Source organism: Mchenga conophoros, linkage group LG15, assembly GCF_057382185.1.
Source record: "Mchenga conophoros isolate Kocher_MC1m ecotype Shallow Benthic linkage group LG15, M_conophoros_male_GT1.1, whole genome shotgun sequence".
NCBI lineage: Eukaryota > Metazoa > Chordata > Actinopteri > Cichliformes > Cichlidae > Mchenga > Mchenga conophoros.
This window is the reverse complement of record NC_140540.1, coordinates 37294279-37321783: the sequence shown is the minus strand read 5'-3', so window position 1 is coordinate 37321783 and position 27505 is coordinate 37294279. Positions and strand designations below refer to the sequence as shown.

At 40.9% G+C, this 27505-nt stretch overlaps 1 protein-coding gene across 1 annotated transcript; it reads right to left on the bottom strand.

Moving 5' to 3' along the window:
• Positions 1-22376: 22376 nt before the first annotated feature.
• srek1ip1 (SREK1-interacting protein 1) lies at positions 22377-26713 on the bottom strand. The gene is made up of 5 exons (XM_085247812.1): positions 26560-26713; positions 24754-24801; positions 23859-24011; positions 23525-23600; positions 22377-23215 (listed from the first exon to the last, which is right to left on the bottom strand). Exons 1-5 carry the CDS (start codon positions 26570-26572, stop codon positions 22978-22980), a joined length of 528 nt encoding a protein of 175 aa, XP_085103938.1. The 5' UTR covers positions 26573-26713; the 3' UTR covers positions 22377-22977.
• Positions 26714-27505: the final 792 nt, after the last annotated feature.

The window sequence follows — 27505 nt, the reverse complement described above, 5'->3', positions numbered from 1 at the left end:
TCTCTGAAACCTGACTGAAACTCTTCAAATAAACCTTTACAGATGATTAGTTAACTGTTTTAATCTTTCAAGAATGTTTGAGATTGGCCTGTAATTAGCTATGATATCTGGGTCAAGCAATGGCTTTTTAAGTAGTGATTTAACTACAAGACATAAGGACATATTCTAAGGAAAAGCATAATAAGAGTCAAACCTATATGCACTAGTGCAAGATATATCTAAAATAAATAAATAAATAAAAGAGCAACTTGTGAATTGTGCATGGACAGCAGTACGAATGACAGTACAGTGGGGCAAAAAAGTATTTAGTCAGCTACCGATTGTGCAAGTTCCCCCACCTAAAATGATGACAGAGGTCAGTAATTTGCACCAGAGGTACACTTCAACTGTGAGAGACAGAATGTGAAAAAAAAATCCATGAATTCACATGGTAGGATTTGTAAAGAATTTATTCGTAAATTAGGGTGGAAAATAAGTATTTGGTCACCTCAAACAAGGAAAATCTCTGGCTCTCTCTGTCCCCCACTCGTTACCTGTATGAATGGCACGTGTTTGAACTCATCATCTGTATAAAAGACACCTGTCCACAGCCTCAAACAGTCAGACTCCAAACTCCGCCATGGCCAAGACCAAAGAGCTTTCGAAGGACACCAGGAAAAGTATTGTAGACCTGCACCAGACTGCACCAGACTGAGCAAAGATCCCAGAACCACACGGGGGGACCTGGTGAATGACCTGCAGACCTTGGCAGAAAAACAGCCCCATAGCATGATGTTTCCACCCCCATGCTTCACAGTAGGTATGGTGTTCTTGGGATGCAACTCAGTATTCTTCTTCCTCCAAACACGACGAGTTGAGTTTATACCAAAAAGTTCTACTTTGGTTTCATCTGACCACATGACATTCTCCCAATCCTCTGCTGTATCATCCATGTGCTCTCTGGCAAACTTCAGACGGGCCTGGACATGCACTGGCTTCAGCAGCGGAACACGTCTGGCACTGTGGGATTTGATTCCCTGCCGTTGTAGTGTGTTACTGATGGTGACCTTTGTTACTTTGGTCCCAGCTCTCTGCAGGTCATTCACCAGGTCCCCCCGTGTGGTTCTGGGATCTTTGCTCAGTCTGGTGCAGTCTGGTGCAGGTCTACAATACTTTTCCTGGTGTCCTTCGAAAGCTCTTTGGTCTTGGCCATGGCGGAGTTTGGAGTCTGACTGTTTGAGGCTGTGGACAGGTGTCTTTTATACAGATGATGAGTTCAAACACGTGCCATTCATACAGGTAACGAGTGGGGGAAAGGGAGAGCCAGAGATTTTCCTTGTTTGAGGTGACCAAATACTTATTTTCCACCCTAATTTACGAATAAATTCTTTACAAATCCTACCATGTGAATTCATGGATTTTTTTTTCACATTCTGTCTCTCACAGTTGAAGTGTACCTCTGGTGCAAATTACTGACCTCTGTCATCATTTTAAGTGGGGGAACTTGCACAATCGGTGGCTGACTAAATACTTTTTTGCCCCACTGTATGTGGTATGACAGTGATTATATGAGTTGTGTGTGTGTGAATTATATGTATTCATTCAATTTAGTTCATCATATGTAGAGCACTTATTGAACCTGGATTGCCAAAGCGCTGGAGTTGACATGTGTTAAAGCTGGTGTACAGCCTGGACAGATATCTACTTTGTTACAGGACTCTTCCAGAGAGACAGCTGTATATGGTGTCTCTGTAGGTTCTCACTCATCCAGGTCATGAGAGTCAAAGGAGCTTGGAAAGAAAGCAACTGGACTTGGCTGTGTATTTATTTATTTTTTAATATATAGCACACTGCAATGAAACAAAGTAATTATATAAAAGTCAGACAAATACATGGATACTGCTGGGAAACCCTTGTTAATGCACAGTAGCAGATTTTCCTGCAATCCTGAGGGAGAGTGGATTTCAACAACTTCATGAGCATCAGGAACTATTGCAACAACAATTCTACCCGAGTCATGCCCGTCGTGCTTTTGTACCAAATGGAAGCAATTCTGTCGTAGTCTGTTCTACATTAATGAACAACATCATAAGACACACAGGTTAACACAGAACACCAAGTAAGTTAAAAAAACAAAAACGAAACTTGTATAGAAAAAAACTACAAAAACAAAGTTTTAAACATCTGCTATGTGGCATGTCAGTTTTGGCAGTATCTCAGAGATCCACCACAATGTCAGGAAAATGGTGCAAGCAAACATTGTCACAGTTTGACATACACGCTATGTCACACACACACACAGACACACACACACACATACAAGCACAAGAAAAAACAACGGCTATCCATTACCCTAGTCCTATTATTCTGTCTTCCCTCCTGCTTTTCCCCCAATTTCTCACGCTTTTTTTGTTCTCCGCCATAGTTTCCAATTTTATGGTGACGGGAGTAGAATGGAGAATTACTTCACTTCATACTGTTAATGACATTACCAGAGCAGCAGCTGCCACACATAACACATAGAACCCCAGCAACTGAAAATGTAAATGTTGCTGATAAAATCGTGTTGGGGAAATATTTAAAATAACATACCTCACAAAGTCAAAGAGATTGTTATTGAATGAAGAGTCTTTGGCAACATCACGATGATGATAGGGGAAGATCTTCTTGTTGGGAGCACTTTTCAGCTGTTCTAGCAGCCCTAGATCACAGCAACTATAGGATGGATTACTATGCCAATTAGTGCAGACATGCTATAATCATGTAACTACCAAATGTAATATCTGAAATGCTTACTTTTTATTATTCATAGTCCTGTATGTACGTAATTTATGTGTTCTATTATGTGTGTAGCGATGTTTATAACTGGGAAGGTTTCAGATACTAGACTAAATGGTGTGTGTGTGTGTGTGTGTGTGTGTGTGTGTGTGTGTGTGTGTGTGTGTGTGTGTGTGTGTGTGTGTGTGTGTAGATTTCTGTGAACCATATCTGTTTATGGAATAATGTCTGCTGCCGGTCTGATGATTTCATCAGGATGGGCAAACAAAATACTACGTTGGTAAAGCTATTCGACCAGTTTATTTAAATAAACTAATTTATTTTACATTTAATTTATCATGCTATATTAATATATTGTTATATTAATTCAACCCCATTTCCCTCCAAAATTGTAATGCTGTGTAAAATATGTATTTGTATACATAATTTGTATAAATCTGTATTTTATTCACAAGAGAATATAAAAAATGTGTCAACTATTTAAACAAAAAAAATGTATTGTTTTAATAAAAAATATTAGCTTATTTTGAACAATTAAGAAAGAATATATATACAATATATAGAAAACACAGTACAGGTAAATACTGCCCATGGAGTGAGCTGCCTTGGTGGAGGTTTGTGATCTCTGAATGATTCTTGTTTTAAAATTGCTAAATTTGCTAAAATTGCTTCCCGTGGGCTATCAGAACTCTTAATGCAAACTAAGTGTGTAAAGACTTCCCCAACACATCCACCCTGACACTGCTGTTGATCATCTATGTGCAATATCTCAGTCTTTCCATGTTCTGTGCAATATTTTTGGCTCATGTGCAATTATTTTGGTCCCAGTCTGTTTCAATGTTTCCTACACATACACCATGTCTATAGTTCCACTCACATATCTATACATATACACTGCTTTTTATTTTATTCTATTTATTTAATTATTTATTTATTTCCGCCTTCGTTGTATATTGGTTTCTTTTCTTCTTACTTTAGCACCTTTGTGGTCCAGCTACCCAATTTCGCTGTGCAAGAAACTGCACAATGACAATAAAAAGCTCTCTAAGTCTCTAAGTCTATACAAATACAAAATGTATTATTCTTAATATATTAGTTTTCTTCCTCATCTGCTTACATCATCATTATTATTAGTGTTATTAATATCCATCTATACACATCTCAGACACAAACACACTAAACCTGAATTCTCAAACTACTTTTTGAGCATTTTAAGTAATGTAAACTTAACTGTCATCTTAAGTTCATCTAACATTTTCTTCCATTTGAGTTTGTTCAACACGTTATTTTTGATTAACTTCAGTTAATTCTGTTCTAGGATGCCCTCTGGACCTAGTGGAGGTGGTGAGTGACAGGAGAACGGCGGCTAAGCTGTCATCCCTGATGGACAACATCTCCCACCCCATGCAGCAGACTGTGACAGCACTGAGCAGCTCCTTCAGTGGGAGACTGCGGCACCCACGGTGTGGGACGGAGAGATTTCGCAGGTCTTTCCTCCCCACTGCTGTCAGACTCCATAATAAAGACTTTAACTGATCAAGCACACACATCCATACATATGCAATAATCCTTTCTGTCATCGTTGTATTTTTACTCAGTTGTATATAGTATTTGTATTTGTATTCTATTTTTATCTTATTGTATATTTATTTTATTTTATTCTACTGTATATAGTATTTTATTTTATTCTATTCTGTACAGTTGTGTACTGTATTTATTCTTATTGTATTCTAATTTTTGCCTCATAACTTTTGCACTGTCCACTTCCTGCTGTGACAAAACAAATTTCCCACGTGTGGGACTAATAAAGGTTATCTTATCTTATCTTATCTTATTTTGGATATTAAGTAACTGCTCTTTTATACGGCAGACATCTTTAGGTTTTGATTCCTGGGGTCAGTTTGATCCCAAACAAAAAAGATATGTCTTTAGTCTGTTATAACAGCTGGAAAGACAATGGAAAAGGTCTTTTTTCAGTTGCTCACGGGTTCTTGCATTTGGACAAATTTAACAACTTATTTTTGTTTTTTTGATTTTTTCTTTGTTTGTTTGTTTTGTTTGCTTTTATTTCTTTTCAAACATTACGTAAACATTTTAAACATTTAAAAAAACTATTTGACTTACAAGTGATGAATTTACTGCAATGAATTTCTTGGGTCATTTAAAAAAAATCTGCATTAACTGCAAGCTTTAAAAACAGTCAAATGACCTCTTAATTTAGATGTTTATGTAGTTATTTATTTTTTAAGTTTATTTTCTACTAATCCGGTTGTTCAGTTTGACGTCACTAGCCGTGTCTGGACCTAAACTCCGCTGCAGGTCCATATATCAAACGATCACTATGGCATTACTGAGAGTTGAAAATCTGTCTAAAGTCTTTCATCTTTAATAAAATGATCAGTGTTCTGCTCTACCAGGTGTAACAATTGAGTTTAACATCCAGGCATCCATGAAAACAGAATTTATGACATTTAACGGAGTTAGAAGTTAGCAGGGAGTTAGCTCACTAGCTTCTATCTAAATACAATATAGCATGTCCTGACTGCGGGGTTCTGGAAACAAATTAAAACGTACAGCTCTGTTATCACTTCCAGCATAAATGAAGACAGAAAACTAAAAAGCAGTGACGTTTGTAGGGTTACTGAAGTTGGGCTAGCTGGTATATAATGATGTGCTACGTGACCGCTAGCGACACAGCTATGTTAGCATAATATAAACAAGCTAACTTTTTTTCCACTCGATAAAAGTTAACGTGAGTGTTCTCGGTGGTCAGGAACAAATGTAATCGCATGGCAGGATGCTGTAAAAGGACCAAACTTCAGCCAGGAGAACAACTGAGATAATCCATCCATAATACGAGGTTAGTCATTCATACACTGTTGCATGGGCTGGGCTGTAGTTGCATCCTAAGGTTTTAAAAACTGAGCTTAAATAAATGATTAGCGGTAATAAAAGCCAAGGGAGATCAACAGTGATCACTGACTGTTTTAGGAGCTTTTTGAGATCAAATAGAAGAAAATACATAACATTAAACATGTTAACAACACAAAAGCCATATTAAACGCAGACTACTTTAGGCCCGGAAGTAGGATTCGTCGTGTCATCACTGAACAACCGGATAAAGACTTCATTAGTGAGGTAATTTCCGGTCAAATAAATAGCTCCGCCCACTTGTCTCTAGTTGTTTGACTTTGAAATGTGAACGGATGGGACTGAAGACATTGAAATGTCAGTGGTCTCTGTTATATTCCCACTGTGGTCTCAATACACTATTAGAGCTTATGCCGAGTCAGACTGCACACACAATAGTTTGTTTACAAGTTGACTTCTTCTTTATTGGGATAACACAGAAGTAACACACACACATAACTGGGCGTGGTGCCCCCTACTGGCGATGGCTTGCATAGCACACAATAATTCTTGGTTCATACATAACATCTCCTCCCCACTAAGCTATGCGACCGTGGCACCACCCGCAGAAACATTTCCCATAACCAAAGTAGCACCTTTTATTTTTTATTACAACATTCATTAAACTGGAACTAATGTTGCTTTCTGTATGAATTTCTTTTTAGTTGAGAATAATGTCTCTGAACGCCAACATTCTCACTGAACTACTTAATACGCTCACCCATCACGATAACGAGCGGGTGGCTTGGTGACTCTCACTGGGTAACGTCTTACAGACTCTGTAACCTGTGTACAGTCAGTCGGTGATGATTTAAGAGACTGGGGTGTTTCTGGAGGTACGGTGGTCCCCATAACTTGTTCAACAGTCTCTTCCTGCAGAGTTGTACAAGGGTGAAGCATGGTGTCACTACCACTGTGGGCTGGTGACATCTGAGAGCTTGTCGGAGGATCCACTGTGACCTGCTGAGATACTGACTCAGGTCGTATCAGCATCTGATCCACATGACGTTTCCACACTCCTTGGGCTCCCACATTCACCTTGTATGACACTGGCCCAGTCTTCTCCAGTACGACACCGTGCGTCCACTTGTCCTCTCCCTTCCTATAATCACGCACCAGGACAGGCTCGCTAACAGTGAACCGTCTGTCCCTGGAGTGTTGCTGTCGGCATTGTTGTTGCGCATCTTGTGACCAACGCACTGCTCCGGCCACACTGGGCTTCAAAAAAATCCAGTCGAGAGCGCAGCTTGCGTCCAATGAACAATATAGCTGGTGTTTCTCTAGTTGTTGCATGGGGAGTGTTGCGATATGTCAAGAGGAACGTGTCAAGGCGTTGTTGCACAGGTGCTGTACCCCTGGAAGCTTTCAGTGCATGCTTGAATGTCTGCACAAAACGCTCAGCCAAACCATTAGTGGCAGGATGGTACGGCGCGGAGCGGATGTGTTTGACTCCATTAGCTTTCAGGAACACCCTGAATTCCTCAGAACAGAACTGCGGTCCGTTATCACTCACCAGGACGTGGGGAATGCCATGGCGACTAAAGAGACCCCGTAGCACTTGTATGGTTTTACCAGCTGTGGTGCTATCCATAATATGCACTTCAGGCCACTTGGAATGTGCATCTACCACCACCAGGTACATGTGACTTTCAAATGGACCCGCAAAATCCACATGGATCCGTTCCCACGGACAGGAAGGCCACAGCCAAGGGTGTAAAGGTGCTAACCCAGGCTCTTTTTGCACACGCTGACAAGAGTGGCAGGCTTTAGCTTGAAGCTCAATTTGAGAATCAATGCCAGGCCACCAAACATACGTTTGTAGGGTTACTGAAGTTGTATCCAGCTCCTGTATCCAGCTCCATCTCCATTTTCTTCCCGTTAACTACAGGCATTAGGGAGATACGTGAATATTTCTCTATTCGTGACAAAGAATACAGCTCCAACTCACTATCAGTGTCGGGTCTGGTTCCTTCACTTTCACTCTCCTCTGCAGCAACATGATGAATTCTCCTCTTTTTGTCCTTTGCCGACACAGCATAATCAACTGCTTTGCGAAACGTGAGATCCTTTTCAGTCAAAAGACGCTTCTGCACAGTTTCACACTTTAATCCACACACAAATCTGTCTCGTAGAGCATCTTCCAGATACGCACCGAACTCGCAATGTTCTGACAGTCTTTTCAGCACCGCCACATACTGTGCGACCGTTTCTTCTTCCCCTGATTCCTCTTGTGGAACCGGAACCTTTCAGCTATTACCAGCGGTTTGGGAGCAAAATGAGCTTGCAAAACACCCACAATATTGTCATACTGCATTGTCCCAGGCTTGCTTGGCGCCACTAGATTACGCAGCAGACCGTACGTCTTGGGACCCATCACACTCAGCAGCACCGGGACCCGTTTCTGAATGTCTGAATGTCATTAGCAAGGATGTAATGCTCAAAACGTTCAATATACGTCGCCCATTGCTCACCAGCATCATCAAAGGGGTCCATCTGCCCAATCATTCCAGCCATGATGTATCCGCTGTCCAGAGCCAACACTGTCGTTTCTGACTCGTTGGCGAAAAAGCAGCTAGCAGCTAGCTCCGATGCTAATTCACCACGCGATCGTCCGTTTTCCGTCCAAACTCGGCCACGCAGTCAGTTCATGCTCAGTAGACGGCCAAGTCTTCCAGACGTCACAACTCGTCGCCAATTTATGTTATATTCCCACTGTGGTGTCAATAGCTAGGTTTCATTTGACGTAGACGTGACGTCGACGTAAAGCGCGAAATTTGACTGGCGGTCGGAAGTGAAAAAGATAAGCGCAAAATCACAGACAGACAGTACGCAAAATGCCTATGTCCTGTTGTGTTTACGGATGCTCCAGTAGGTCGACCAGAGAAACTGATAAACGGTATTTTAGGGTACCAAAAATAGCCCAACGAAGAGGAGAAAAATGGAAAATTCTAACCGAAAAACGTAGGAAAAAATGGATTTTAAATTTACGTTTACAGTCGGGAGGAGCAGAGTCTGCCAATGCCCGTGTCTGCAGCGACCACTTCGTCAGAGGTAATGTTATGTTTGCAAACGAACTTATTAGCATTAGGTTGTCGTTAAATTCTCGTTTACTTAGTGCTTTTAAGTTAGTAGTCTAATATTGACTTGATTGGGACTATAGGCTGCCCAAGTGCTTTGGATGACGAAGAGTCGGAGGACTGGGCTCCGACGGTCAATCTCGGCTACGAACGAAAACCCAGATCGGAATCAGTTCTCAAACGAGAGAAAAGAATGAAGCTTAAGGCAGAACAGCATCGATGTGCAGAGGCGATTTTGGATATGCAACAGACGGCTGAGAGCCCGGATTTGAGCCTAGTGACAGTGGAGAACAGGCTACTAACCCTGCCATACAATTGCAATGAGCTGCAATCACTTCTCCATCCTCCTTTGCAATTACCCAAGTCTTCAGAGGTGTCTCGTTAGACCGCTGAGAATGGTTTACCTTGAAACAAACAACTGTCACTCTAACGAAGTCCTAAGGATGTGGCATGTTTGTTGACGTTAAAGCCGCTACCGCTAACTGTTAGCGTGTTTAAGATAAAGCAATATAAGAACAAACACTCACCCTTGCAAACACCAAACTGTATCCATCACGGAGACGTTTTGTTCCAAGGTTGTGGACCCACCCGCTGACAAAAAAATTGTACGCCTCCAGACTCTTGAAAGCTTTCATTTGCTGCCTAGTGTAGTAAGAAGTCTGGAGGACCAAGTAGTTGGTGATATCCACAGCCTCTATAGTAGGCAAATCCTTTACTTCTGTGGTGTATTCGGACATTTTCAAAGAATACGGATCACGTCCGATATATTTTTTAACTATCTGTTTATATCTCTCCCGAGAAATGGGGTCTAAAGTTGCACAATAGCTGCTCTCCTGACTCTCCACAGTGTCCTCCATGTTTACTTCCGCCCTCCACTCAAAAATCGCGCTGCCTCCGCACGTCATCAGAACCACGTGACCGCAACCCAACTATACACTATTAGAGCTTATGCCGTCAGACTGCACACACAATAGTTTGTTTACAAGTTGACTTCTTCTTTATTGGGATAACACAGAAGTAACACACACACATAACTGGGCGTGGTGCCCCCTACTGGCGATGGCTTGCATAGCACACAATAATTCTTGGTTCATACATAACAGTCTCATTAGCTAACAGTTAATAAGCTAACAGCTAACATGCTAACACAGCCAATTTTAACCCTTACACTTGTATGGATGAATAAATATCACTGTAGAAGAGCTTTGGTTTGTAGTTTGTTCTCAAAACAACTACAAAAATATAGAGTTGTAACTAAAATAATGCATAGCTTTCAAACATAATTTATATACATAATTTTAATTTATATTTATATAATTTGTAACCACTCTCTCTCATTCATTCAGGACGAGTATGTTGACCCAGATCTGAGATGATGCAGCGGCCCTCATTATAGTAATCCATGACAGCGATCCAGTTCATTACCAGACTGTGAAAGTCCTCCAGAGTGACTTTGTGGAGGTCTCCAAAGAACTGCTGATGAGCGTCTTGGTCATGTTTGGAGTGATATGCACTACATCTACAATACTACAATTATTACCAAGAGACTGAACAACACTGTGTTCATTGAGAGTACAGCAGTTGGGAAGCTGGTAAACTGTTCCCTAACAAGAGTCTGGATCACTGTATCACTGTAACTGGAGCACAGTACCGTATTTTCACGACCATAAGACGCACTGTACTAAAAGGCGCAGTCTCAGTTATGTGTGCCATTACTGTATTTAACACACACATAAGGCGCACTGGATTATAGGGCGCATACAAGTACCGTATGCGTATTTAAAAATAAAGCGGGAGCAAAACAAAGTTTGGTACTCACATTTTTATTACCAGTAATCGTCATCATCAACAACACACAAGCATACAAGTGTGCGTATTTAAAAATAAAGCAGGAGCAAAACAAAGTTTGGTACTCACATTTTTATCATCAATCAAACCAATCGAAGTCCTCATCCTCTGTGTCTGAATTGAACAGCTGCGCTAAATCTCCATCAAACATGCCAAGTTCACTTTCTTCACTGTCAGAGTCACTTTCCGTGCCGTGCGGCTCCTCGGAAATGATGCCGGCTTTTGCGAAAGCTCGAACAACAGTGCCAGCAGACATGTTAGCCCAAGCATCTACAATCCATTGGCAAATTGTGGCGTAACTCGCCCGGCGCTGCCTTCCACTCTTGGTGAAACTGTGGTCTCCATCGGTCATCCATCGCTCCCAGGCCGCTCGCAGCCTTACTTGGAACGGGCGGTTCACACCGATGTCCAGCGGTTGGAGTTCCTTTGTCAGGCCTCCCGGAATGACAGCAAGCTCACAGTTCATTTGTTTCACTAGTTTTTTCACATCGGCTGTGAGATGGGCACGCATAGAGTCACAGATTAAGAGCGATGGTGATGCGTGGAAAAAACCACCTGGTCTCCTTACATACACCTCCCTCAGCCACTCTTTCATCATTTCCTCATCTATCCAGCCCTTTTCATTTGCCTTAATGATGATTCCTGCTGGAAACTTCTCTTTAGGCAAAGTCTTTCGCTTAAAAATCACCATAGGCGGCAGTTTCTGTCCATTAGCATGGCAGCCAAGCACAACAGTGAAAGAAGACTTTTCATACCCCGTTGTGCGTATCGCTACCGTGCTGGTCCCCTTCTTCTCCACAGTGTGACTCACCGGGATGTCAAAAGTGAGCGGGACCTCGTCCATGTTTGTGATGTGGCTGGGCTGGATGTTTTTGTCGCCGATGTGTTTGCTGCAGTAGGAGCGGAAGATGGCCAGCTTTTCCTTATAATCCGCTGGAAGTTGCTGCGCTACCGTAGTCCTGGTCCAGATGGAAAAATGGCACCGTTTCATAAAATGAAAGCACCAAGACGGACCTCCTTGGAAATGTTCAATGTTCATCTCTTCAGCTAGTGAAACTGCTTTTAGCCGAATGGTGACCGTCGAAACGCTTCTCCCGCTCGTTCTTTGCTCGATGATCCACCGCTCGAGTCTTTCCTCCAACTCGGGCCACCTCGCCTTATGTCCGTGGAAACTCAGCTGCGTTTTCTTGACCTGCTTGTTTTCTAGCTTCCTCCATTTGCGAACCATCGATTCGTTAATCTTAAATTCTCTCACCGCTGCTCGATTTCCATGTTCCTCCGCATAGCTGATGGCCTTCAGTTTAAACTGTGCTTCATAAGCGTGTCTCTTTGCCATTTTCAGGGTTGTTAAAACAACGATGTTCCACATAATGCACATACCTGTCCTTTTATACAGGTATGTGCGATTGTCCGGTATATACGATCAACGCCCACACTTCACCCTTTAGCATTCTCATGGTGTTCTCTACTACGTCCTCCTTACAACACACAGGGCGCACTGCGCTATAGGGCGCGCTGTACTTTTTGAAGAAAATCTAAGACTTTTAAGTGCGCCTTATGGTCGTGAAAATATGGTATCTTGTTTTCATTTATTTTTATTTCTTTTTTTTTTTGCAATAAATCAACTACAATACATTTTTAATAGTTATTGTTTTGAATATGAATGTTATGTTATTGAGATATTTAAAAGTACTTATCATGTCTTTAGCATTTGATATTCTTTTTTAAATGATTTATTTGAATATTTCTTGAATATTAACAGGATGGTGTCTTATTGGTGGAGGCCAAAAACAAATACTGTTTAACTGAACAAATGTGCTGAATCTTTTAAATGTAGCAGTTCTCAATGCAATTGAGGTAATCGCTTCATGCTGAACTGACAGGTCTTGCACTCATTAGAACTGATGAATTATTTTTTGAAAGTACTGTAGCTTGCCTGTCTCAGTCAGACTGGCTTGGCAACTGCTGCCAACCGATATATATATAAGTTATTTAAATAAGTAGAGGTCACTGGAAAGAAATGGACATAATTTACTGGAGCAGACAGTATTAAATTATTTGGTGATTAGACTCTGATGCCAACGGAGCCCCAACAATGGCAGGAAGAAGAACAGGACCTTCTGGAGTCTCGACACTGGAAATGAGGCTGAATTACCAGGCTGAGGTACACATGGGGACGTGGCTCAGTCATAGGAAGGATGACTAACAGAAGAGCACAGATATTTAACGTACAGGGAACAGTGGCTGATGGGCTTGCAAAAGACACTGAAGAAAATTGACTTTGATGTGATATAAAGAACAGACTAACAGGCCAAACCTCCAAAAGCAGATGAATAAATATCAATCTTTTTTATTGAACCGAGACATTGACTTTATTTGGTGTAAGCTTTTTTGAAGACTGCTTACACTCTGAACAAAGAAATCCTGGTGAAAATTCTGAAGCCTGAAGGTCAAATCTTATACTGATGGTGAAAAACTAATATAATGAAAAAATCTCTCAATGTATGGAAATAGAAGTAGACTGTTAGAAAGCAGAACTTCATTATTTGAACTAATCCTAAACCCGATCTTTGTAATCTACGCTTTCACTTTAATGCTTTGTAGGTAGAGATGTTTATGCTTTCTTCTCTCAACCCTTGTTATTATCTCTGTCTCTCTCACTTTCCGTTTCCTCTTTTCACTGCTGCAGCGGCCTGCTTTTCCCATACACGTCAGACATGGTTTTACCCAGATCCAAAGGGAATTACTGAGAAAACATCTCTGGTTACCACCATCTCTGTGGTTATGCTCCTTACCAGTTGTTACAACAGGTCCATTTGAAGTCATGAATGAAAAATGGCATTTCTCTCTAGTGGGTGACACAAGTACTGGACACAATCAGTGGGCTGTATTCAGTCTTCCAGCTTTGCATTTCTATGATCAAAAGGCTCGATCAAGGCCTTGCAATAGCTTTCAACAGAGAAGCCCTCGCCCTGAGAGCCACAATGTCACACAATGGCAATACACTTTTACTAAATTAGTCTAATTTAAATGCTGATGTCGGATGGCTGCAGGACTCGTGACTCTTGGTTGTAAGAAAAGAGGAAATAGAGTATAGTTTTTACACAGCCACAAAGTGGTTGGAAGGGTCAACAAAATATCAGACTAAATTTTAACCTAATTTATGTACCCTAACCTTAACCATGTGGTTATTTTTGTAACCATGACAACAATGGTCCCCTGACCTTAACAAAGTTCAATTACTTAAACATACTGTAGATGTTTCCCAAACCTTACCCAAGTAGTTATTTTAACCGAAACCAATGTTTCCCCAAACCTCTCCAAATCTTAAACATAGCTGTGTAAGATCAGAAATCTGTTTTATTTTTGCAGCTGTGATTTTTTTTTTTTACTTTATCCTGCTAATATGAGCACCAAATAAGAGAACTCGTACTAAAGGGTAAAAAGTGCAATGACCACTCCCTCAGCTTCCCTCTCCTCCACCAACAACAAAATGCTGATTTTTCACCCACCAGGAAGCAAGTTCGAAAGCATAGTTGTGCATCTAGTAGGGGCCCCTAATGGCCCAGCTTCCAGTTTATTGAATTAAACGCTTTAATTCCAGATGAACCTGAAGTGCATAAACACAAACAGGGCAGAAACACAGTGAAGTAAATGATGTTTTTCTAGTCTTTCAGCTACAGCTACCTGCTTAAAATATTGGGTCTTTTTTGCTGTCTCATTGGCAGTATCAAGTAAGAAATAGAGCTCTTGTTTGATGTGAAGTGCTCTGTCTTAATGTATCCATCAGTTTGTCAAGATGATGTGGTGAAATTGTCTGGGAAAAAAGATCTTGCTGTCAGAGGAGAATGGCCAGACTGCATCAAGCAACACTAACCTAAATAACCACTTATTACAAACCAGGCATGCAGAAGAGTACCTCTGAGTGCACAACATATGTTGCTACACTTTGAGCCCTGTAGGACCAAACAAGTATCGTTTAAACACAAAAGCCTACCTGAATAGAATTTCAACCATATCCACCCCTTTAAGTGTAGCCATCGTGGGGTGGCTGTAGCTCAGGAGGTAGGGCAGGTCAAGTTCTAATCGGAAAGTCGGTGGTTTGATCCCTAGCCGCTCCAGCTGCCAGAGTGTCCTGAATCCTGCTCCCTGGTGTGTTTCTCAGAGCCTGAATGTGTGTGAATGTTAGATACACCTTCTAAACTTAGGTGTAGAAAAAAAAAGTGCTTTAAGTCAATGAGGCATGTTGTATGTTCTTTAAGTCCTCAAACAGAGTAGAAAGGCACTATATAAGAACCAGTCCATTTACCCTCTCTTGATAGCTGCTTCTAGTAGGAAAATGCAGCATGTCAAAAAGCTCTCAGATAATCTTAAACTGGTATCTTGAACATGTCAGTGTACTCAAATGATCTCCACAGTCAATAGAGCATCTTTGGCATGTGGTGAGATGAGAGTCACATCGTGGATCTGCAGCAAAGTGTGGTGCTTATGGACCAAAATCTCCGAGGACTGTTTCCAGCACCTTGTCAAATCTATGCCATGAATAACAAAGGGCAAAGGGGGAATCTAACCAGGTACTAGCAAGAAGCACCAAATAAAATGTTTAGTGAGTGTAAATATTCAACCCTTTGACATGAATGCAAACGAGTTTGGGACTGCCCATAACAATGAAATGAGGAACCACTTTCCTCAGGCGGTGGGACTCATTGTGAGACACCTCCAGGTTCAAATTGTGATTCTCTCTAAAAGTGCCCATTTTCCCAAGAAACTGTTGATAGAAGAATCCCATTGAAGTTGAAGATAAAACCAGCTCTCTCTGTGAATCACAAGAATATTCCAACAGAGCTGCTCTTGCATTATGCGAAGAAAAAAAAAGTGATTAACCCAGAATTTGTTTTCTAATTGCCCATATATTAAGCTATTGATGTTCAGAATTACAAAGCTAAGCACATCACAGGCCTGAATGAATAAATGACTGTTTGAATAAGACATTAGCAAACAACCCCACACTAAAACTACACCCACGCAGGATTTAATTTCCCCCACCGTCTAATAAGCTTTCCCTTTTCTCCCTTTGCCATCTCCTCCTTTTCTCTTTTCCAATTTTACAAACACATACACACACCCAGCCACTTACTGTAGACAATTACAGAGTCTGCTAATTTTGCCTTGGGAACTTTTTGCAGTTTATGGGCCAGATACAACACTTTAGAAGAGACAATTTGGTACAGTCGTGGAAGAGCAGAGAAAGCTGACATTAAAACAGTACTTCACATAGTGCAGATTTCATAAGGCTCTCTATTTTGAGGTAAATGGTGAGTCTTTTACCTTTTCTGTCCCCATTTTTGAGTATTGCTCTTGTACAAAATAAATGGTAAGACTGCACAAGGCTAACAAATTTCATGACAGACATTAATACCATCAGAAGGCACTTCATTAAAAATGGAAAATGGGATTTAAAGATTCTCACACTGTTTTTTAACATGTATTCCCCTCAAACAACTTAAAACGTTTATTTCAATGCAAGCCTAAGGCCAGCTACAATGCAAATTAGGTTTACATATACAGCACATCTACTTGCTGTGGGTTTGCACAGTTTATGTGTATACTTTAAAGAACCAGTTGTTGAGATGTCTTCAGCCGGGCCACTTAATCTGTAGCTGCTCTTGAGATGCAAAGAGAAACCATTGTGACAAGTGGGTTTCTGGTTTGTATCCCTGTACCAGCTGGGAAACTGTCAGAGGAAAATGAGTAAGATGCTCTGTACGCTCAAAAACCACAGTTGAGATGCCAACAAGCAAGGCACCGAACCCTGTAGTTGCTCCAGTTTAACCAGTAAAACTTTCAGGCGAGTATGTGAACTTGGAATTTGCCTTAAACGAAACAAAAATAGATCCTAATTTTCTGAGAATACTAAACATACTGGGATGTGCTTAAAATGATGCTTTCTTTGTAAACTTCACATCCTTGCATCCAAGACTAAATTACTTAAAGGACACTTGAAACAGGAAGGAAAGAAAAAACAAAAAAAAAGAAAGAAAGAAAAGAGATGACGTGTGTGTCAGAGTTCTTTTTTTTCTCCTATGATGTACAGTGACAATGTACCAGAACTAAGAATAACCATCCTGATGATGTTCAAGCCATCATGTGCCCCTCTGGCCTTGTTTGACAGCTCTTTCAAACAAATGGACAGAAACCCCCCACAGAACAGAACAAAGGCCCACAAGACTTTCCATATAAATGTGCAGTGGAAAGAACACTAAAACCAATGTAAAAGTGAGCAGATGTGCCCAACACAGAGATGACACCATGTCACTGGTGTTTGAAAAAGCCACATGTGTCTGATGTCGGGGATGTGTAAAAAACGTCTATCGTCATTCGAGTAGTACAGAGGAAAGGATCTGTGCTGTGGTGCTGAAGCTGAAGGGTCTCTTGCCATTTTCTTTCCTGTTGGTAAGATGTCTGGGGTGCTGCTCCTGCCACCTTCTGGACCATTTTTTGGGACACATGCAATACATCAAATAAAGAAGAAAAGAGAAAAAGAAAACAGAGAGAGGGTGATGTGTATTTCCTGCCTGTTCCTTAAAAGGGAGAAGTTAAAGATTTTAAGAGAGAGAGTCTTTGAAGATAACAACAATAAAATTTTCATTAAAAAAAAACCTCACATTATGGAAGACAAGGAAGATATGAGTTAAAAAAAATACATATATTAAAAAAAAATACTTCTAAAATGTGAACTTTGTAGCCCTAACCTCCTCATGAAGGCTATTCCACAGCCCTACTTCAAATGCCATATCCCCTTTCTTTATCAAGCTGGATTTTGAAATGGCAATAAATGATATGTACTAGGACCTTTTAGTGGCTGGAAGGCACATGCTGGGATAAAAGATCACGCATCTTGGAGGAAGAGGTTTGAGGGTGTCTCAAATAGCTGATAATCGCTTATTATCAATTTTGTAAGAAACATCTAGCCAGTGTAACGCTACAGGGTAAAAATGCAGCCAGTTTTTCTTTTTTCTCTCTGACATGATGAAACCAGGAGAAGAAATATTTGATCAAAATGAAGGTAAAGACCATTTAATCTCAATTTTTTCTGTATTTAACTGCAGGTAATTTGGTGACATGCGCTCATAGATGTGTTTTTTTTTCCAGCTCAGCATTTTAGCAAGCTCACTGCTTGGAAAGATCTGAGAGAAATCAAAAGAAAGCTATTAAAAATATAATTTGTGTTAAAGGAAGTCTCTTTATTTCACAAATATAATACTAAGAGGACATGTTAAGGCTACAAGTATTAGAAGATTCCCGATGTCACCAGGACTAATGTGGAAAACTGTGCTGAAATAAAATGATGCAGAAGTAATGCAGTGAGTAGAGAAAGATCAGAAGGATCCAAGGATCAGGGCGTACACATCCATGATCTGACGGACCCATATTCCAGAGCCAGGAAACTTGTCCTCACCATCACCACCACCTCCACAGGCAACCTCATCCAACACAGGTTAGCTGCAGAGAGCCTACTGGTCATGATCCAATGTGACCCAGTGTTAATTCCCTGGTGAAAGCCACCCAGTCAGTCCAGTAATGCCTCAAAACCTCAAGGTTTATATGAACAAGCTCCACTCTGAATGGGAACCCAGGAACTAGGCCGGTAATAACAGACCTCAGGAAAAGAAAAAGTTTTGACCAAAGAGAGAGCGGTGAACAGGGACTCACCCCGTTTGCCTGCTCGTTTTCTCTCCCTGCAGGTTTTTGGGAAAATGTCGAACACGCTTCCTGTAAAACTGTAGTATTTATTACAGCCTTTAGTTTTTGATGGCTGGGGTCATGTAGCCTGCTGTCTATTTATCCTAGAGGTCATTTACTACTGGTTTTTGGGGCCAGGAGAGGAAGAAGGGAACGAAATCTAAGATGCAGGAACTAAATTGGTAGCAAATATATAGCTTCCAACTTGTCCATTGGCCGTGATGCATTTTTCAAGCGCTGTGCTCCAAGATGCGGGGACGGCTTGCCTCTGAAATAATATTTCAACAGTGGTTACAGATGCAAAACCGGTGCCATCTCTCAGTTTGGGCTGCTCCCACCAAAGTGCAGCATAAGGGATTTTAATTTTATTCCTGGGAAGATATTATGCTTTGCTGAGAAGGGGTGGTGATCATAAGGTTAAGAGAGGCATACTCATAACCAAAGGGTTGCATGTTTTAATTTCCAGGCTGAATAGCATAGGGTATGCCATTGCAATGCCTTTAAGTCAGCCCCTAGTCCAGTGCCCTACTGCAAACCTTGTCATTGATCAGATACCAAGTAAATACAGAGCTCCAAACTGCCAATACAATAGTGCAACAATACACAGCTTTCAGCTTTTCATGTATTTTTTCAACCAGACCTTTGCTGGACCCGTGGGATGTTAATGTGCCTGTCTCTAAAGCATGTTGAGTCAGCTTCTGTTGTTCAAATGTGCTAAAGTAGACATGACAGTGAACACACAAAGGTTCAGACATTTTTAACTATGCATATTGGAGACATCACTCCCTGGTCAATCAGTGGCATGGAGTCTGTTGACATCAATCTCTGAGCTCCCACCAAAGTATAGGTACCTGGTACCAGGTACTATAACCCAGAGAAGAACCCAAAAAAACTGAGTCAAGTCAACCTGAGTTGTGTCAAGTAGGTACAAGTACTGAAATTAGAGGATAGAACCAAAGTATCGATCCTATCACGCTAGTGTCAGTCTGACAGATAGATGCTATCGATTTTTGGATGGCTTCACCACCTCTACTGAATTCACTACAGGCCCGTGGTTGCACTTGGCCATTCCTTGAGGGCGTTGCTGGAAAAAAAAGCACACGTAAGCTCAAATCCCCCCAAAATGGATAAAAACAGGCATCAGTGCATGCTTCGAGGTCACCCAAAGAGGCCTGAAACTGAGCTGCAAAAGTTATACAAACAAATTGAGAAACACACCTTATGTTAATGAGAGATCATTTTCTACCGCTGCAATCATTCAGGCCAGCCATTCAGAAGAAGGATTCGCATTAAAGTTCGAGATCAATGCCTCAAAGATATTTACACGAGGGGTGCTGAACGATTGTTCCACTGCAGCTAAACTCTCCAAAAGATGACTCTGACCATCTCATTTTCATTTAAATGGCTTAGCGCAGTCCCATTTGCTCTCTGCATTCCTGCAGCCAGACAGGCTCACTAAAAACCAATGAGCTGAAGAAAATAGGAAAGCCTCGTTGTAGTCTTATACAAACAGCATATGGTTTGCGCCATGCCGCTGCACACAGCAGCACTCCTTAAACTTTATTTGCTCCTCGGTATCAAGTTGTCCTCTTGCCATCTGTGCAATCATGAAGTTTCACACTCTCGAAGTTTCTTTTGTCAAAGCACCTTCAAGAGAACACGAGCAATATTCAGGTGTCACAACTGAGTGTTTCCTACACGCGCAACTTGATTTTATTAGTATTATTCTAAGGACCGTGGGCATTACTCTGTAATAATCATGTCAGCTTGCATTCTGTAGCTCCTGAACACATTACCAGCTATTTGTCTGTTGATTTTCCGAGCATATGCGAGACACACAGTGAGCCTGTGCCATGTATTAAACTGCAAATCCATTATCTCAGATGCCCCCCTCGGGAATCAAATATGGCAACCCAGAATTTCCATAAATTCTCCACTGACTGCTCGTCTGTCTTCACTTAGTTGTCAGCGGCATCTGAACATCATTTGGTTGTTTTGTTTTTATTAAGGAGGGGAAAATGGCAGCACGGTGGCACGGTGGTTAGCACTGTTGCCGCACAGCAAGAAGGTCCTGAGTTCAATTCCACCATCAGGAGTGGAATTGAACACTTTCTGTGTGGAGTTTGCATGTTCTCCCCGTGTTTGCGTGGGTTCCCTCCGGGTACTCCGGCTTCCTCCCACCGTCCAAAGACATGCAGCTTGTGGGGATAGGTTAATTGGATAATCCAAATTGTCACTAGGTGTGAATGTTTGAATGAATGTGAGTGCGAATGGTTGTCTGTCCCTGTGTGTTAGCCCTGCGACAGACTGGCGACCTGTCCAGGGTGTACCCTGCCTCTCGCCCTATGACAGCTGGGATAGGCTCCAGCGCCCCCCGCGACCCTGAAAAGGATAAGCGGAAGCGAATGGATAGATGGATGGATGGAAAAATGGCTCTCGAGATCTCAAAGAAAAGAGAAATAAAGTCGGGATATGTCTGATCATATCATCAGGCTCTGATCAGTAGCCATGCACGTAGCTGACAGGATGTTGCAGATGTTTAAAAGCCCCCCCACCCCCCGTTTTCCCCCACGGCAAGATGAAATTAATGGCCTATTTATAAACACCTGTCACACAGCCCAGATAAACCAAGGTTCTGTGGGTGTTTGTACTCCCTCATATCTTATTGACACCCTGGAAGAAGAACAATGGCATGAAGGCCGATGGTGCTAGAGCCATAACAGGGTCTGCAGAGAGCCCCAGCCATCATGCTGACGGTTTGTCCTCCTGAGGGCACATAATAGTTATTCTCGTGAGAGGGAAGACTGCGATATAACTAGGGACACCCTTTCTTTATCAAATGCCCTCTAAACAAGGTGTGTAAAAAATAAGAATCGGCTCGACAAAGACTAAGTCCACTGGACGGAATTTAGAGCAAGTGAAGGAGACCATGATTTTTACAGCTTTTTTTTACTGATAAAGACCCCCATGGCCCTTCATACTACACCAAAGCAATTAAGTAACTGATAACTGGCACTAAAGTTCCTTTTTTTCACTACAGGTTATAAAATTTTCCGTTTTGGCACTACGGTTGAAAAAAGGGGGGTTTCTCTGAATTAATAAAAACTTTCAGTTTTATAATTACAGGACTGTCTGGGAAATGACTTACAAGAACACTTGCTGTAATTTTATACACTAATTCTTACAGTTTAAGTCCAAAGAGTCATGCTGACTGAATTCCTTCTTCACAGCGGGCAGCATTTCTTTAGAAAAACTGTGACAAAATTGCTATTTTTCTTATATTATATGTGTGATATATAAAACATGAAGTTCTCAGGGATTAAATGTTTACTTAAACTTGAGATCAAAGGTGGCTGCATGTGGCCCACGACGTAAACTGAGTTTGACACCCGTGTTCTAAACATTTACCGCATCAGAGTGAGACTGACACGGGTGCCTGTTGCACTGAGCCCTGCCAAGGAGTGTTGTTACTCAGCTACTTCAGGATTATTTGGCAAATCAAGCAAGAGTCAGCAAGTCTTTTTGGCTGGATCCACTTGACACCATCAGAAGACACGATGCCAGTAACTTGAGGTGATTCAGTTCACTTTCTGAAACTTCAAAACACAACTATGAAGCGTGATCTGTTTAACCCTCTATGCTCGTTTGTCAGATTGAAGAAGTCATTTGCCACCTTCGTTTCATATAATTTCCTTTTATCCATTTGCATTTTTTGTTTTATTACTCACAATTATTCCTGAAAAATTCTCACATTTTGATATTAAGCAGCCTGCCAAACCAAGAACAAAATATCAGCATCAAAGTTTACATCTTAAAGATTACTGATCACCGTCCCTGCTTTGGCAATTCAGCTGGGTTATTTCACATTTTAGGCATGTTGCTGCCCTCTACCTGCCACAAGACTGTACTGTACCCTCTATGTTTTTGATTAAAAAAATAAAATCAAGCTGCAACAGGCTTGTATCTCTTGTGAGCATCATCATCATAATGTTATATCGAAAGAAGACATTTTTCAAAAACAGGAAACAGTTCCACATAAACTGATACGAATATAAAATTTTATTACAACAGAAGTAGTAAATGGTGAATATGAAATGAAGCTCTATCAATAGGAAGGGTAAAGTATGCAAAATTGATATTTGTGATGGTTTGGAATGAACTCTTCTAAAATACAGATGGTTTTCAGTAAGATGTGGATGACAAATCTGACAACCACATTACAGTAAGACAGTAAAATTATTGTAAAGTAACTATTTGAAGTTTCTTGATTGGACTTAAAAGCTTCCATTACTGTAACGATTTCTGACTACAGCTATACATTTAAACAACACAAATGACACTTGTGACATTGCATAAAGCCTGAAAAAAAACAAAGAGAAACTACAGCAGGGGATGATCCTTGGTTTTGTGCATGTTTTCCTGAACACGTCAAAAAAACGTGGGTGAGGTTTGTTAAATTTGCATAAGGTGTCATTGGGTGGCACCACAGAACACAAATTCACATTTTAATTCTTCGTCTCGCTAATGAAACACCTATATACAACAAGATGAGGTGCCTTATTTATGACTGCCACTAAATACTACGTTTTGTGGGCTGCAGAATAAATATGTTGGACATCCAAAAGCTGCAAAGTTACTTGGTTCAGTCACTTTCTGAGGAGTCACTTGAGCTGGAAGAGGAAGAAGACTCGTGTTTCCTTTTCTTCTCTCTTTTTTTGTGATGCTTCCCGTGCTCTTTTTTGTTCTTTTTGCTTTTCTTCTTTTGGCTTTTTATTTTCTTTTTCTTCTTTCTACGCTCCACATCAGAGGAAGAGCGCGACCTGCTGCGCTTCTTTTTCTTTTTTGAAAGCTCCTCCTCGTCGCTCGATGATGAATCAGATCTAAGTAAATACAAAAAGTATTAAAAGACAAAAACAAATCAAATAACTCAGTTTATCTATGAAGGTAAACACACTTTCATTTCAGAAAAGCGGCCAAATAAACTGCAAAGGTAATAAATATATACTGAGTCTGACTTATGCAAGTAGTGCAAGTAAATACTCAGGCACAATAAATACAAGGATGACAGCAGTGGAGTACAAGTGTGTTACAACACTCTCATAGCTCTATCTTAATACATCAACTCATATAATATGAACATTAAACATGTGCAAACAAGTAGACTGGGACATCAAAAATATTTAGGTTACCTCTTTCTTGACTTTCTGTCTTTGCTCTTCTTCCGTTTTCGTCTTCTTTTTCTATCATCATCGCTGTCATGGGAACCTACCATGCAAAACCAGCACCTTTAATCTCATAACTAAGAGGCCTCATCAAAAATAAATAAATATAAATAAAGAACTAATAAAATAACTGCTGTCCAATTGCAAAAATCCACACTTTCGATTTTAATCAGGCTCCAGCTTGTATTGATTGGATGCTGAATTATGTAAAACTGCTGTATTTATTGCAAATTGCCTTGCAGTAAATAATTGCATATTTTAAAAGCTTACAGAAAACAAGGGCAGGTGCATCAATTCTGACCTTTTCGATGCTGGCCGCTTCGCTTCTCGCCGCGTTGAACCTGAGGTTCATCATCTTCACTCTCCTCGCTGCTAGTGCTGCTCACATCCAGAACAATGTCCTTATGAGGGTCCACTTTAACAAAATTTCGGCACTCAAATGTTAAATGGCCCGCTGAAAGATGAAAGTCAGAGAGAGCGGTAAAGAGCGGTGAGGACACTTTTTAATTAACATCTCTGAACCTCAACCTTGAAACTCATAAGAGGACATGCAAATAAGTAAAAAAAAAAAAAAAAAAAAAAAAATCCATCCATCCGCTTCTCCTTTTCAGGGTCGCAGGGGGCGCTGGAGCCTATCCCAGCTGTCATAGGGCGAGAGGCAGGGTACACCCTGGACAGGTCGCCAGTCTGTCGCAGGGCCAACACACAGGGACAGACAACCATTCACACTCACATTCACTCGCACATTCACACCTAGTGGCAATTTAGATTATCCAATTAACCTATCCCCACAAGCTGCATGTCTTTGGACGGTGGGAGGAAGCCGGAGTACCCGGAGAGAACCCACGCGAACACGGGGAGAACATGCAAACTCCACACAGAAAGACCCCGGCCTGATGGTGGAATTGAACTCAGGACCTTCTTGCTGTGCGGCAGCAGTGCTAACCACCGTGCCACCGTGCCGCACCCGTGTTCTTGTTGTAAATAAATATATAACCTAATTACAATTTATTTCCAAAATAAATCTGGCTCAAAGGCTGGGTAAGAGGCACCATAAAACAGACTCCGTCCTAACTCATAAATAATGAAAATAAAGTCTATTTTCACTGAGTAAATATTGGGGGTACAAGTATAACAGTATGACATCCACACATCTCTGAAGCTTGTAATGAAACGTGTTGGTTAGTTTTACTTACGATAGCCACATTTCTTGCACCCAGCTCTGATGTTGTCCTTATTAGGTCCTGTAAGATCGTTAAGAGCTTTTTAATGATTTTCATGCAAGTATGCATTCATATTCACATTATTATGTAAACTTCTAATTAAATACATATGCCTTTATAAAATGAACATACTGGTTGAGCTCTATATAAAGTGGTGAAAGGGTGATAAAGAATGACCCGCTACTATGCTTTTTAAGCACCCAAAACATACAGTAGGTATCCACTCACAGCTACTTTATTAAGTGCACTTTGCTAGTGCAGGGCTGGACTGCGTTGTGCCTTCAGACCTGTCTTAATTCTGTATGGCAGAGCTTCAACAAGGTGCTGCAAACATTCCTCAGTGGTTTTGGTCCAGATCGACATGATAGCATCATACAGTTATTGCAGACTTGTCGGCTGAACATTTGTGCCGTGAATCTCCCTATGGTGCCCTACTAGATTGAGATCAGCTGACTATGGAGACCATCTGAAAACAGTCAACTCATTTTCATCTTCAAGAGACTAGGTTGAGATGATTTGAGTGTTGTAGTGCATTCTCCTGCTAGAAGCAGCTATCAGGAGGCAGGCACACTGTGGTCATCAAGGGGTGGATATGGTTAGAAATGATATTCAGGTAGGCTGTTGCATTACAAAGGGGCCCAAATTGTACCAAAGAAATATCGCCCACACCATGACACTACCATAAGCAGTCTGCACTGTTGATACAGGGCAGTGTGGATCCATGTTTTCAAGTTGATTATGCCAAATTTTATTCCTACCGTCTGACAGCTTAAGTGACATCAGACCAGGTAACATTTTTTTCAAATCAGCTATTGTCCAGTTTTGTGCTCTGGGCTCATCTGCGTCAAGGTTCAACGTGTACGTTCACATGTGCGTTCAGAGATGCTCTCCTGCATACCTTGATGCAGGAGAGCATCTGATGGGAAAGCTGTTGCTTTCCCATCAGCAACAGCTTTCCCATCAGCTGTTGCTTTCCCATCAGCTCCAGACCATCTGGCCATTCTCCTCTAACCTCTGGCATTAATAAAGCATTTTTGCTCACAGAACTGTCACTCACTGGATATGAGCTCTTTTTCAGTCCATTTAAAACCCCATAGATTGTTTAGTGTGAGTTTACTGAGTTTCAATACTTTGACCAGCTCATCTGACACTAACAACCACAGCAGACTCAAATTCACATTTCCCCTCATTCTGATCTTCGGTTTGAATTTCAGCAGCTCACCTTAACCATGTCGACCTGACTAAATGCACCAGGTTATTGCTACGTGATTAGCTGATTGATTATTTACTTTAAAAGGCAACAAGGGTAACAGATGTATCTAATAAAGTTACTAATTGAGTGCATATGTTGTGTGATATATTATTATTATTATTATTATTATTTTACTCTCTCTACTCAACCAAAAAGGAGATAAGCCTAATGCTAGTTACAAGAGCTAATCATAACAAAAAGTACTAAAATCGAATCCATGAGTGTTTACATGGAGTATCTCGACATTTACAAGTACTGTGCTTTACGCTATTCTGTACATCAACCGCAATGTAGCCCCGTGTGCTAAACGTAGCCAAGTTCCTCGCTGGGTTAGTCATTGCACAGACTTCACTTCAAAGGGTTTGTGTTCTTAAAATACGTTAAGCTAACGTAAACGTAAGCCCCACTTTGTGTTACCAATGCGTTAGTTACCCTGTCAGCTCTTATCATTCCAGCGAAAACTACATGAATAATACAATAGAAACTGCGACGATAAGTAAGTTACACATTTGAAATATAATTCCCACCTGGTACAGCCATCACTGTGTCCACAATAAAGCCCGCAAACAGCAAAACTTAGTATTGTTATAGCGCGAATCAGCCAACAGCGTCCTCACACCAAATACCGTCGACAGGAAACACTTGTTCTATAAACTACCGCGTTCCCCCTGCTTATGTTCGTGTATTTTTTTCTTACTGACGGCAAGGAAACCAAACTAGTGGCGCATTATCGCCGCCCGACGGAAAGGAGTTGGAGCAGCAGACTGTGTGACATATTTTCACAAGGATTTCTTGTGGAAAAAAAACAAGAAAAAATATAGAAAAGTGAATAATCTAAATATAATGTTCTATTGTCTTCAATGTTTACACTTACATAAGCTATGAATAATCTGCCATTGTCAGACCCTGGTGACGCTATAACAAAAAACCCCTGAAATATTTGTGCCATGCATGACTGCTTTGCCAGTAAAGTCAGCTGTGGTTTTTGTAAGGGGTTAATTGCAGGCAGCTAGAGTCGGACTGGCAGATGGAAAATGTTGACAGATGCATGGCCCCCAGACATGTTCTCATCATCATGTCTGTGGCTGTGACACAAATGCACGGACGCACATACACGAAAACAATCTCAGTCCTGATCTTTGATGATGCCACATGCTTTAGCGTGGGCTAGTTTTAATTATGTGATTTACCTTGTTTACTATTGAAATGATGTTCCTTTCAACTACACATATGATGCCTCACGGCTCTGAAGTTCAGCCCAGTCAAAGAACTTTTGCACCTCATTTTTATTATTATTAGTTTTTTTTAATTTGGAAAATATAGACAAAAGCAAGATATTTAAAGAAAATAATATAACTAAAATAAAATTATAAATGCTAAAAAATACTATGAAATGAGCCCCCAAACTGAAACTGTTGTTACTTACAGTAACTTTGTCTGTCTGTTTTAAGTTTTACTACAAAAATTGGCTCA

Excerpts from the sequence above, each read along its gene's own strand:
- srek1ip1 (XM_085247812.1), bottom strand. Across the intron at positions 23,601-23,858 it reads AAGCGGCCAGCATCGAAAAG|GTTCCCATGACAGCGATGAT; the intron begins GTCAGAATTGAT and ends TTTGCATGGTAG. Across the intron at positions 23,216-23,524 it reads GACAGAAAGTCAAGAAAGAG|ATCTGATTCATCATCGAGCG; the intron begins GTAACCTAAATA and ends GTATTTACTTAG.